General features: G+C 61.2%; 1 protein-coding gene across 2 annotated transcripts in view; it reads right to left on the reverse strand.

Annotated features, from left to right (window-relative positions):
- CBFA2T3 (CBFA2/RUNX1 partner transcriptional co-repressor 3) overlaps window positions 1–13386 on the reverse strand; it is a 100997-nt gene extending 87611 nt beyond the window's left edge. Inside the window, exon 1 of one of the 2 annotated variants that reach the window (XM_033219360.1) lies at window positions 12854–13385. In XM_033219360.1, coding sequence (XP_033075251.1) covers window positions 12854–13349 — 496 coding nt within the window. In that variant the 5' untranslated portion in view covers window positions 13350–13385. Of the gene's footprint in view, window positions 1–12853 lie in introns of both variants that reach the window. The other variant, XM_033219359.1, reaches the window with a different exon arrangement.
- Window positions 13387–13695: the final 309 nt, after the last annotated feature.

Below are 13695 nucleotides of genomic sequence, written 5' to 3' on the forward strand. Positions count from 1 at the left end.
CATCATCTATCTATCCACTCACCCATCTATTCATCCATCTCTCCGTCCACCCACCCATCCATCCACTCACCCACCCACCATCTATCCATCTGTCCATCCATCCATCCATCCATCCACCCACCATCTGTCCACTCATCCATCCACCCATCCATCCATCCACCCATTCATCCACCCGCCCACCCACCATCTATCAGTCTGTCCATCCATCCACCCATCCATCCATCCATCCACCCACCATCTATCCATCCATCCACCCATCCATCCATCCATCCACCCATCTATCCACTCATCTATCCGTCCATCTATCCATCCATCCATCCACCCACCCACCATCTATCCACTCATCTGTCTATCCATCTAACCATCCATCCATCCACCCATCTACCCATCAATCCAGCCATCCACCCACCCATCCATCTATTTATCCTCCATCCATCCATCCATCCATCCACTCACCCATCCATCCATCCATCCATCCACCCACCCACCCATCTATCCATTCATCCAACTACCCCACCCATCTATCCATCTGTCCATCTGTCCATCCATCCATCCATCCATATCACAATTAGAATTCAAAGTGAGACATTTGGGTCATTTAATAACATGCTTATTTGAATTAATATCTGACAAACATCAGTCTGGGCAGATTGTTTTTCAGTGAGGACCAGTTCTGCCATTTGTTTTTAAGGCAGCATTTCTATAAATCAAGTGAGCTAAATCTGCAGATTTTCATAAGACTAGATGCCAAACACTGGTAACATATAAAGTAGGCTAGAAAATACAATTTTTGTGACTGTTTAAACAACGTTTAGAGGCTGCAAATTGACCCATGGGGCACCATTGCCAAGGATCCTGTGTCCAGCCATTGGTTTAGAAGGATACTTGGTGTGCAGTGCCAGCCAAAGCCCCTGAATCCTGCTTCTGCAACCCAGGGGGCTGGAAAGTTTGCTGAACGGGTGTGTGCCATGGTCAACACACACCTCACATAATTTATGCACCTGTTCTTCTGTGACCTAGTGGTGAGGTTGTGAGGTGCAGCTCTCACCTTATTTATTTTAACAACGTCTTGTCCACAGATACCTGTCATGTTTGAAAACCTCTCTAGTGGCTACTGGGCCACCATTATCTGCCAAAAATGGAGCAGCACAAGGTCTGTGTGTGATCAAGCTGGGAGAGGCTGCTTTCTAAGAGATTTCATCTTAAAGGGGAACTTGGCTTGTTAAAAAATAAGTTGTAGGGAGCTTGCAAACAAAAGCGTTAAAAGCCCACAGAACCACCGGCTTTGAGAATTGGGCCTGGTGCTTGGCATCCGACAGGTCCTCTCCACTGTGCCCAGTTCTTCCTCTGTGGGCTGATGTTAGGGGAGGGGACGGGGTCCCATTCGGCAGCAGGAACAGAGAGACCCCACAGAGCATGGGAGGATACAGCGCTCCCCCTGGGCCACTCCTTGGCCAGGGAAAGCAGCCCTCACCTCCTCTTCTGCCTGCAAAGTGGGGCCCTCAGGACAGAGCGGAGTTTGAAGCCGTCACCTCCTCTTCTGCCTGCAAAGTGGGGCCCCTCAGGACGGAGCGGGTTTCCCGGTTTGTCTGGGTCCCTCTGCTCTGAGGGTCCCTCTGCTCACTGGCCTGCACAGTCCCAGGACTTTCCCGCACCTGAGTCATAGCACGGCCACATTACGCTGTCTCCAGGGACAGACTCCAGAGCAGCCAGCTAACAAGGCCGCCAGTCTCCCCTGGTCCTTGGCAGGAGTGAGGCCTATGCCAGGGGTGGGGGTGGCAGCCCCTGTGAGTGCCCACAGAGGAGAGCAGAGTGGGGGATCATGAGTCCACAGACCTCCCGGCCCCTCTCCCACTTGAGCAGCATGGCTGGGTTTCCTCCCATGTCACACCCTCATCCCACCTGGGGTGACCGCCGAACCCATGTCCAGAAGAGGACCAGGCCCGATCAACCCCAGGCCCGATCAACCTCTGGCCTTCCAGGAACTCAGTAGTGGAAGCAGTAAAAGCACCCAGTGCCAGGCCTTACCCAGCGCCCAGCCTCCCAGCCTCCCTTGGAGGCCGGCCCTGGTTTCCATGAACAAGGAATTCCTCCAGGGGCAATGGACACTCTTGGCCTCCAGAACCACCGCCTGCCGCCACCAACACCTTCGCGGGACAGAGGCCTTTCTGAACACGAGCTGGGTGGGTTGGCGGGGGGAGGTCTCCAGTGACTCCCGTACGCTGGCCCTGCCTGGCTTGTAGAGCCATCCAGACAAAAGTTCGACGCAGCACGCGCACTGCTGCCCCTCAGAGACCAGGCCCTCGTTCCCCCCAGGAAGCCGGGATAGGGCCCACACCCACCCTGGACTCCGGCAGCCCACGATGAGAACTTCCTAGCACACTCCTGTCCCTGTGGCCAATGTCTTGTGCTTGCTTTGGAGAAACCACGTGGGCCCCAGGGGATGAGGAAAAGGATCCTTGATTGAAGCATTGTTTGTAGTGAGGGAAACTGACGTACTCAACCTCTCTCCATAGGGAAGCCGAGAACAGCACGCTGGTGTGTGCCCCCCGCACCAAACCCCGAGGCGCCACTCGGCCCCAACGTGAGGCAGCGCCATGCTCAATGCAGTCAGCCTCGCAGGTGTCGAGAGAGAAAATTGCAAAGGAAAAGGAGAATTTGGTGCCTTTTCTGTAACTGGGCGAGACACACTGTACCTGAGAGTGACGGGGACGGGGCAGGACGCCTTGGGACGGCTTTCCACGCCCTCAGTGCTGCCATGAGTCCACCTGTTCAGGTTTCACGGATGTGCCAGAGACGGCGGCTGCTATTGCGCCATTTACAGATGAGGAGGCTGTGGCGGGGTGCGGGGTGGCCGAGCATCTGAGCTAGGTCCCCCCAACCCCTGGATCCCATCTCGCCACCCCCAGGTGGGGTGGCCTTCGGGGCTGGGGACACTGAACCCACAGGAATTCCTTTCTACAAAGAAGAGGGAAGGAAGGAGCAGGCTGGCGACGGGGACGGCGTGCTGCCCTGTGCGGCTCCTGCAACCTGGCTTCTGCAGGGGTTTAAAGATCAGCCCCAGAGCACGGGGGTGAGGGTCAGGCACACGCTGCTTGGGGCTTGTTGCGGCTTAGCCCTCACACTGTCCCTTCCCGTCCAGGGCCCCGAACACGCAGGACGCCCCCCGCCCCGGAGCAGCGTGTCCAGCGGGCGTCAGCGTGAGAGCGGTGTGGAGACACCCACCCTCCCTTGCAGCCAGAGGTAAGAAGTGGAAGGGAAAGAGGAGAGGCCGCTCTGTGACCTCTGGAATGTTACCATTTTCACACGTATTCATTTTGCAAATTATTAAGGCATGCTGCATCCTTCTTTTTGCACTGTGACTGAAATGACTGAAATGCTGTATGTTCGACAGGTCCTGTGACTGAGTTGGGACCATGTAACCACAGGGCTCTGAGAAGGACCACCCCACACCGCCCACCATGCCTGGGGCCCACCTGGAGGAAACAGGCCCAGAGAGGCACACCCTGGTGAGAGGCTGAGTCGGGGTGGACCACAGGGGCCCTGGCTGCAGGCCTGCCCGTCCCAGCTGTCTCTGGCCCTGGGGAGGGGCTCAGCAGGGAGGGGCAGGAAGCACCTGGCAGTTTCGGTTTCGCCAGGAAGCAGCCGCCGGCCGTCTCCCTTCCCACCAGTCACCCGGAGAGCCCCCCAGGTGGGGACGGCCCCTTGCACTGCAGACGAGGAAGCCTCAGCTGAGGGGCCACAGGACAAGCCTCACGGCTCTTGGTAGCAGGGACAGAGCCAAGCCCAGCCTCAGCTGTGTCTCAGGAGGACCTGGGGTGGGAAAAGCCCCTGGGTCCGAGAGCAGCCGAGGGCAGATCTGACTGGCATCTTCTGTCACCTGCTGGTGACCTTTTAGAACACGTGGTCCTAACCCTTGGTCTAGAATATGCTGCCGTGTTGGAGGGGCAGAAGCAGCTGAGATGGCTGTATGTCCCCTACCTGTCACTCCGTCTGTCTGGGGCTGGGGATGTCAGGACAACACCCACCACTGCAGGCCTCCTTGGAAATAAGCGGCAAGAAGCTTCGGGGTCTAGTTTGCACCGAGCCCCTCCAGGGGGGGTGCCTCTTTCATTTCTGCACCTTGCGCCTGACATGGAGGGGTGTGCGGTCAGCCGGTGGGGGCTGACCGGGTACTTGCAGTGACAGGGTGGCAAGGCCCTGGACGTGAGTGTCGTGTGACCCCCGTGGGCCACAACCCCTCTGAGCTCCACGGTCTACAGTGCTGCAGGCCTCACACAAATTGGGGGCCGGAGCCTGAGATCTGTTCTCTAAATCTGGGAGCCCAGCCTGAGCAAGCCCTCAGCAGCCGCAGCCCCAGCGTGCCGCCTGGGGTCCCCGTTTTGAGGAATCCCCCCTCCTCTCGTGAGCAGTCAGCTGGGTCAGGCTGGCTCCACCGGCTCTGGGATTCAGCTGCAGCCTGGCCTGGATGCAGCCGGGGTCACTGCCATCTGGAGTGAGGGGCTGCACTGGACACGGCTGGAGGGAGAGCTGCAAGGTCCCCTCCCCCAGTCGGTCCCCTTCAGGTCGGCGAAGCCGGGGCTTTCCAGACACTCAAAATGCACCTGGACTTGGGAGCACAGGAGGAAGCTCCAGGAGCCCGCAGGGTGGGGCGAATTCTCCAGTTCCTTCTCTGCTGGGCTCCCTCCTGGCCGGTGCCTCCTGGCCTTGGCAGCGGTGGGAGGCCTGGTGTCTGCAGGGCCAGCTGCAGGGGTCACAAAAGCGGGACCCCTTGGGAGGGAGCAGCAGGAAGAGGATCTTTCGTCACCAAATCCCACCCCAGCCTCGAGGAGGGGCTCGCCACCACCCCGTTTTACAAATAGGAGACAGGCTAGGGTCGGCATGGCCGGTGGACAGCGGTTTCCATTGCCGCCACAGTCGGGTCCAACCACTGCCCCTCACAGACCAGGGAGCGAGGGAGAGGGGGACGGGGCCGGCCCAAAGTCGCACAGACCTCAGCACCGCCCGCGGGGCTCCATTGTGCAGGCTCAGGGCAGCAGGCCAGGCTTCGCTGCCGGGGTGTGAGGGGCAGGTGCTGGGGCTCCTGGTGGGCCCTGCTAAAGGACACAAGAACCCAGTCCAGTTAGGGCGAGCATGGCCTGGGGGGCTGCAATTTGGCAGAGCCCCCAACCTTCTGCAAAGCTGTGGGTTCACCCCATCCCCTTCTGCAGGGGCCTCCCTGAGTGAGCCCCAGTGGCTGCGGCTGTTGGCAGCTTCTGCCAGGTCTTCTCAGGAGGGCATGCCTTTGCCCCCATTCCTCCGAGGGAGAAAGCCACACTTGGGGCCCTCACCCCAGGAGCCCTTGTCTCCACAAAGGGGGTGCCTGGAAAAGCTGACGGAAATTCACGTCAGTGCGGGGCAGGCCTGGGGGAGGGGTTGGCCCACTCTCCAAAAGCTGCCAGTAAAACAGCTGCAGCAGCTGTCCTGGGCCGAGAGAAGATTTCACTCCCGGAGGTGGCGGTGGCGGCCCCAAGCCGGCAGCCTGGCTGTGTGATCAGCTGGGTGTCAGGACGTGCTTGATCCAGGGGTCAGCAGCATGGTGTCAGGCAGCACCTGCGTGGGGCTTCCTCGAGTGAAGCAAGGTGATAGAGAGGGGGGTTCTGAGGGGCTCAGCTGTGGGCGTGGCTCTCGTCTCGGAGCAGGGCGTGCAGTGGGGTCCCTCTCCTGACATGCGACCTCAGCTGCCTTTCCTCTGCGAGGGTCCTTGGCAGGATGCACAGCCTAGGAGGACGTGGGCCACCCTCGCCGCGCTGTGTGAGCTAGGCTGATTTCTTGACCTTTCTGATTTGTGTCCTCATCTGAGGTCAGCGATGCCCTTGAAGTGTTGCCGGGTGAAAGCCGCGAACAGGACTGCCTATCCGTCTGCCGCTTCCCTCCGGGGCCACAGAGCCTGAGTTCCTGGAAAACTGTGGAGCCCGGCCCTGCGTCCTGGCTGCTGTCCGGGCTGCTGTGGAGCTGCCTGCGGGCCTGCAGGTCTTCACCCGCTTTGTTGACTGACTGTATTCTGTCCTTGCTGCCCGATCCTCCAACCAGGTCTGGAAGAATCGCAGGCTCTCAGAGATTCAAGCAGAGTGGGCCCCGCTCTGTGTCTGGGACACCGGCTCAGGAAGGGGGCCTCAGTCTGTCCCCATGCATCTCCAATGCTATGTCCAAGACAGAGACCTGTGCTGTCTGAGGGGACGCTGTACCCTGTCTGCCGTCAGGGACAGCTCAGCCCCAGCAATACCTCCCGCCTTGGAGTAGCCCTGAGCAGTGTCTGCACCTGGGGAGGGGCTCGACACGGTCCTCTCTGATGCCAACCCAGGCAGGCAAGCAGGACACCAGGCCTCACTCCCTCCTGAACCGAAGCTCAGCCATGTGGCAGGGCACAGTGGCAGGGGCCCCAGGATAGGGGCAGGAGAAGAGGGGGCTGTTTCTCTGCTCAGGGAGAAGGAGGCAGAGCCCTGGTGTCTCCTGCAGTTTCCAAGACGACGATCCCCAGGCCAGGGCTCTCACCCCTCCTCCCATCAGTGTCTCCCTCTGTTCTCCCCACCATGCTCCCTGGATCTCAGGCTGTCCTCTGACCCAGACCTCTTGCCCAGATCACTTGCCACACCTTAGGGGCAGAGACAGGAAGGGGTAGGGCCTCCCAGGGTCACGGGATGATCGACCCAGACCCAGTGCTGAGTGAGGTGCTCCCCTGATCAGGCCAGGCCAGATCCTGCAGTCTCGAGGCTTGGATGCCTGGCACCCTAACAGCCACCACGGGGCTCCCTGCTGCAGGCTCCAGCCCCTCCAGGCCCATCCCCAGGCCTGACCCCAGGGCGCTAGAGCCTGGCCTGAGGCTGACCAGGCAGTCAGGACCCCAGACCCAGTGGAGGGCCCATCTCTGGGCCTGGCCCTGCTCGCTGTGCAGCCCCGGGCCCGTCACCCCATCTTTGGGCCTTGGCTCCTGCTCGGACATTGGCTGTGAAGGTGGCTCTGGAATCAGAGAGCAGCTCGGATATGCCAGTCCCTGTCTCGGCACCAGCAGGATGCACACAGCCAAGTAACAACTCAAGGACCAGGAGCGCGGAGGCCGAGCCTCGCCTGGAGATGGGATGGACTCACGCCCTCCTGGGCTGAGCACCCTCCTGGGCCAGCACCGTCTGCTGAGGGCCCTGCTGCAAGCAGGCACCAGAGCCCCTGCCTTGTGCAGCCAGCTGGGGGCCGGGGGATGAGTGGTACCTAAGGGGGTGGCTGGTTTGTCTCATGGGGTGAGAGATTGAAGGAGAACACCGAGAGAAGGAGGCCGGTGGCAGCGAGGCCTCGCTAAGAAGACGCTGAGAGCAACCCCAGGCAGGAGCCCGTGGGGAGGGGGCTTCTCGGTGAGGGCACAGCACAGGCACTGGCTTGGGAGGCTTGTGGAGCCGCCAGGCAGCCGGGGCTGTGAGTGCCGGAGGTGGACGCGGTGGGGTCGGGCCGGGCGGGCTGGGCCGTGGGTGTGTGCAGGTGTGACGTGGCTGACTTGTTTTAATCAACTCAATTTTCCCTTTTTTTTTGAGACGGAGTTTCCCTCTGTCGCCTAGGCTGGAGTGCAGGGTCGCAATCTTGGCTCACTGCAACCTCTGCCTCCCAGGTTCACGCGATTCTCCTACCTCAGCCTCCTGAGTAGCTGGGATTACAGGTGCCCACCATCACACCCAGCTAATTTTTGTATATTTAGTAGACAGGGTTTTGCCATGTTGGCCAGGCTGGTCTCCAACTCCTGACCTCAAGTGATCCTCCGGCCTCGGCCTCCCAAATGCTGGGATGACAGGCGTGAGTCACTGCACCTGGCCTTGGTTTTTCAAATGACACGGTGACACAACCACTCTCTGCCCACCTGAGAGAGCTGCCTGGGGCCTGGGGTGGGCAGAGCTGGGAGAGGAAGCCCCTCGGTGGGGTCCCCGCTGCGGACCTGTGTCCTGGCAACTGCCCGACAGGCCTCTGAGCAGCCGTCCTGCGGGTGGACTTGGGGGTTCAGTGCTGAGAACTGCATTAGCTCCTGCTGCAGGTCAGCCTCTGGCTTTGTCACAGTCAATCTGAGTGATCCAGTCCGCAGCTCCTGGCTGGAGTTCCTTCAACGGGTGGGTGGGTGGCGCTCAGACAGGCCTCTCTTTTCCCTGCTTCTCCCCAGCTGCCCCTGGCTGACGTCTCCTCGGAGGAGCACTGGCCGGCGCGTTCTGGCTCAGCTGTGACCAATCGGCCTCTCCCTGGGGCTGCTCTTCCTGCCCACGCCTCCCTGGTCAACTGCAGTCACGTAAGTGAAAGTGCCGGAAAACCCCTGCCCAGCGCCCAGGCAGGTTAACGGGACGCACTGCTTCTCAGTCCACATGTGGTGAGAAGTGAAAGTCATCTTTGCCTAAAGAATGGCCTCCCAGAGCCGCCCCCATGGGGCCACTTCCTCCAGGAAGCTGGCCTGGATTGCACCCTGACCCTAGGCACCGTCCCTGTCTTCCTAGGTGCGGATTCAAGGTCTTCCTGCTGGACAGGAGGATGTGGCTGGTTGCTGTCCTTGTGTGTGGGGATGGGCTGGTATGGGGAAGAAGTGGAGCATTCCAGTGCCACGCTTACTGGGGAGAGAGGGAGGTGCACTTACCGGGCCCGGAGAACCGGCTGCACCTGGCAGTGAGGACATACCCAGAGCCCCTGCTCCCTGCTCTGCCCCAGTGGAGCATCCAGTGGGGAGGTAGTTGGGGGAGGTCGGGCTTTGTCCCACCATCCACTCTCCTGAGGACTGCCTGCTTCTGCGGACACCCCTCTCTCTATTCCTGGCTCATCCATTCCTCTTCACCCTCCGTCCCTAGAGCTCTGCAGTCTCCCGCCTCTGTCCGGCCTTCGCAAACCCTCCCTCATGGAGCTGTCCACGCACTGGCCACCCTGTCCCCTCGTGGTGCTGCTGGCTTCCTGCCATGACTGACCCAGCAGGGGTTCCAGGGCGAGCTTCCCTCCGAGCCTGGGGCTGGACTCCACGGTCAGTGTGATTTCACAGCAGCGAGATCCTCACATCTCCAGCCCATCTGCCTCTGCCTCACAGGGTCAGTGAAGCCTGCTGTGTGCCTCTCAGAACCTCAGTATCTTCTTCTGTGACTGCAGTAACAGCAGCATCCCTGGGCTGGCTCCCCAACATGGAGCCCCCCAACACTATGTGGTCAACCAAAGGAAGAACAGGAGGTGGGAGAACGGCGGCGACAGCACGTTGCTCACAGATGCGGGTCCGACGGCCACTGTCTGGCCCCTTTGCAGGCACCCTTGGGGCTACCTGTCTGTCTGTCTGTGGCCTCAGACGTCTTGTCACGCACACACTGACCTCCCTGCCTCTGGCTGGAGCCCACGGACACCCTGGCCGAGCTCTGCATGATCCGCCAGCTCCATAGCCCAGCAAACACGGGGCCTGTGCTGAAGGGAGAATTGGGCTGAGATCACCTGGCTGCTCATGTCCACTCCCCCTCCCACCGCACCCCCTGGATGGGCACCTCCCATAATGGGGCTGCCTGCAGCCTCTCCAGCGCCTCCCTGTGTCCCACTGCCTGGAGTGCAGAGTGAATGGCTGGAGCTCTGGCCTGGGATGGGCTGGGCCTTAGAAGAAGGAGGCAGAGAAAGATTTGGGAGGAAGGAGAAGGCCTTGGGAAGACAGAGGTAGTGGCTGTGGTGTGGCAGGCACAGCCCAGGAACACCTGGGGCCAGCAGGACCTGGAGGAGGCAGGACCTGGAGGAGCACAGCCATCTGGAGCCTTAGTTTCAGACTTCCAGCCTGCGGCGCTGTGAGAGAAGCCTCTGTTGTTCTGGGTCCCCACCCAGCTTGCAGCCTGTCCTTACTGCAGCCCCAGGAGATAGAAACACTGGGGGAAGGCATTCCAGACCGAGCACATTCCAGACCCAGCACATTCCAAACCCAGAACATTTTGGACTCAGAACATTCCAAACCCAGAACATTCCGGACCCAGAACATTCCAGATGCAGAACATTCCAGAACCAGAACATTCCGGACCCAGAACAGTCCAGACCTAGAACATTCTGGACCTAGGACGTTCCAGACCCACAACATTCCAGAGGGCAGCTGGGCCCAGATGGCCACTTGAGGACATGGAGGATGGAGAGTGAGTGGCAGCAAAGCCCAGTCCCAAGGGCAAGGTCAGTGGAGGGAGCTCAGGCTGACCACAGGCTCTGGATGTGACCCCTGTGCCAGGTGGGCTCTGGCCAGGGCTTAAGCTTCCTGCACGGATGGTGCCTCCACAGCATCTGCCCAGCCCCCATAACATCTGCCCACCTTGCCCGGTCCCCATAACACCTGCCCGCCTTTGCCTGGATCCCTCCACTGATGGTGCTCACCACCTCCCCGAGATCCCATGTCGTCGCTCTAAGGTGACACCAGGCCACCTGACTCAGTTTCTCCCCCATGGAGGTCCCAGCACATGGCACTGAGCCTTCTCTGCCTCAGCCTACACTTGCCAGGTGGATTTCAAAGTCTCTGTCCGGCACCCTCCTTAGGTGACCTAGTTCCCATCCCTCTCTCCTGGGGCAGTCTGGTCACCATTGTGACCTCAGCCTCTTTTTTTTACGAAGTGGGTTTGTGGGGACAAGGCGGTGAGAGCCTGCACAGCTCCGAGCACACACAGCGGGCGTGTCATAAACCCAGGACCACAAGCCCTTGTCTTAAGAGGCTCCTTCTGCACCACTGGGCCAAGGGGTCAGTGAGGATCTGGACCCTCCGCCTGCGGGGGCTGGTGCAGGAGCCCAGGAAAGGGGTCCTGGCCCCCAGACGGTGGCGTGTGCTCTGTGGCCGTCTTCTGATTGCTTACGCCTCAGCCCCTTGGACACTGTTAGAGGAGACGAGGGGCTGAGGTCCTCCCACCCGCTGCGCAGCACGCAGATGCCTCTCCCGCCTGCCACCAAACACGTGGCAACACAGCCCTGTTCACTAAGCCTTTGTTCTAAAGACAGGAAGGTTCTTCTACTTCAGCTTTTAAAAATATTAGTGTTCTCCCCAGAGTTTAAAGCCAATCAGCCTCTTTTCAGGCCTCAAAGGTTTTAGGGACCCTTGGGAGGCCTGTGTGCCTGAGACCCACACAGTGGGGCTGAGGGGCCCTCAGGTCTGTCCAGGATCCCCCAGTTCCCACAGCCCCCATGACCCCTGCTCCTCCAGCTGGGCGAGGCTTGATGCTGAGGCTTTCCGGCATCGCAGGGCCCCCACATCTGTCCCCTGGGGGCCTTGGGGGGCCCCTGGGGTGCAGGATGAGAAGCCCCAAGCCCTGGTATTCACGTGTATCTCTGCTGCCTGATGTGGCCAAGGCTGTCCCATGGGAACCCTGGAATAGGTTTGGGTGGTTGCAGGGACAGAAGGTCCTAGAAGCCAGCTGCCGGATCCCGCACCCAAGTGAGACTCTGCTCCCTCCTCACATTGAAGCCCCTAAGCAGGGCTCCCTGGGGATGGGCACAGTGGCTGCATACTCTGTGTTAGAGGCCACCCACTCTGGGCCTCCGCTGCTCACCTCCAGCCATGTCAGAGGCCCACCCTGGCCCTCTGTTTCATGCCTCTAGCCACCAGCCCCTCGCACGAATCAGGCACGGGGCCACCTCCTGGCCCTAACCTCCTTCCACAGTAGATGCCCCCATCCTTCCACAGTAGACGCACCCATCCTAACAAAGCAACTGCTCTCCATGCACCTCAGAGCCCATCTCTCTCCCCACCGGTGAGAAACTCACGCAGGGAGCAGGTGGGATGGGTCTGATCCATGAGGAAACTGAGGCCCAGGAGGAGGGAGCCTCTGGCCCAAGGCCAGTCAGTGCCAGGGGACAGACAGGGCCGCTCGGGAGAGGATGGGATGGCAGATGCCGGGGCCAGTGAGCTGGTGCTGCCTTGAAGGCAGCTCTGAGTCACCCACTCGGGAGAAACCCACAGTAGCACTAGCTGTGGTGAGGTCCGGCTTTTGCATGCCAGGCACCTGGGTCTGGGCTGTTCCTGCTCACGGCTGGGGCCCTCGTGGGGGGCGGCTCTGGGGTCCCACGGGCACCTGCAGGTGGGAACAGCCTCAGGCAGCCACCGCCAGGACCTGCTCAGGGAATGTGGTCTCCAGAGATGGGGACACCCCTGGGTCCTGGGTTCTTTGTGTGAGTGTCAGGGGTGCAGTCAGACCCTGGACCTGACGGCCGCAGTGAGAGCTCTGCGAGACAGGAGATTGCTAGCTCCAGAAGGTTCTGACAGCTGCTGGGAGTGTGGCCACGAAGGCCACCGGGAAACGGGGCCACCAGCCTGCAGCTGCAGCCCCCAGGAGGGCAGGCCCAGGCTCCCCATAAACCCCCACGGCCCTGCCTGCAGTCGCTCCTGGGACGGGGCCTGGAGTCGGGTCCATTTCCTCCTCACTGGGGTCTTGGGCCGGTGCCCTCCCCTCTGGCCTCAGTTTCCTCATCCAACCTGCTGTGAGGTGTCGCACCCGGAGGGCATCCCAGGAGGAGGAGGGCTCTCTTTGCAGGACCCCCCAATCACTTCCTGACTGCAGCTCTCCCACCCCCAGGAGAACACAGCCCACCCTCCTAGACAGGGCTGAGCAGCCCGGCCTCCAGCATCTGCCTCTGGGTGGGGCCAGGGCACCCGGTTGGCACCTGCCAAGCCCTCACCAGCCCACCTGCCCCAGCTGTGCAGGACCTGCCTGGGGGGTGGCCCTGTTGATATCTGAGGTGAGTCAACACGGCCGCCCATGCCAGCGCTGTCAACAAAGCAGGGCAGGCCCCGCGAAACTCGAAGGAGTCACAGCCTCGGCACCTGCTGCCGCCCTCTGCCCCCACCCCACCACCTTCCCCCCGAGCCTCTTACCTGGGCCGCCCTTCCTGGGACCCCGGGGTGCTGAGCAGGCAGCAGATGCCAGGAGGCCGCTCTCCAGCCCAGGGAGCGGCTGGGACATGGAGCCACAGGTGGATCCCGAGGCTGAACCGGCTGCCCTGTCCCTCAGTCTCGAAGCCGGCATGAGGAGGGCCACCCTCAGGGGCCAACCTGGGGCCCAGGACAGGCCTCTTCCGGGAATGCTTTTCCCGACCTCCTGCAGCCTTGAGGGAAACAGGAGGGGCTGGGGTGTCCTGGAGTTGGGCCTCTGCCCCTGGAAAGCCCAGGCCCTCCTGGCCGCCGACTGGGTGTCCTCAGCCCTGGGGAGGGGGTGGGAGCCGTGAGGCTCATGTGATGCGGGGCGGGCCTGGGGCTGCAGGCTGGGGAAGGTCTCCCTGCAGCCTGCGGGTGAGGCAGCCAGCTGTGTCCCCGTGATAATGACGGGCCGGAGGCCTGCAGCTGTGCCCCCCGCTTCCCCGACAGGAACCATCTGGGGCCCTGCCCTTCACGGCCTTTCCTCGGGCCATTCCGGTTTGACCTTCCAACAACTTCCTCCTCCCAGGCAGTTCTGCTGATGTCCCACCCACCCCGAGCCCCACAGCATGGCCACAAGGCATGGGTTTCCTCGCTCCAGGGCAGGTCTGCAGGCCTGAGGGCAGCTCCATCCTGGCCCAGAGCCCTCGGCCTACTCCACCCACCCACCTTCCCACCAGGGCTTGGCCCTTTCTTCAGTCTGGGGTATCTGGGGGTCTCCCTCTCTGCTTGCCTTCAGTCAGCCGGACTTTCCCCCGCACCCCTTTTAGTTTGCCCCCACTCCAGGGGCCACCCTGCCCGTG

Source organism: Trachypithecus francoisi, unplaced genomic scaffold (assembly GCF_009764315.1).
Source record: "Trachypithecus francoisi isolate TF-2019V2 unplaced genomic scaffold, Tfra_2.0 Lachesis_group10, whole genome shotgun sequence".
Lineage (NCBI taxonomy): Eukaryota > Metazoa > Chordata > Mammalia > Primates > Cercopithecidae > Trachypithecus > Trachypithecus francoisi.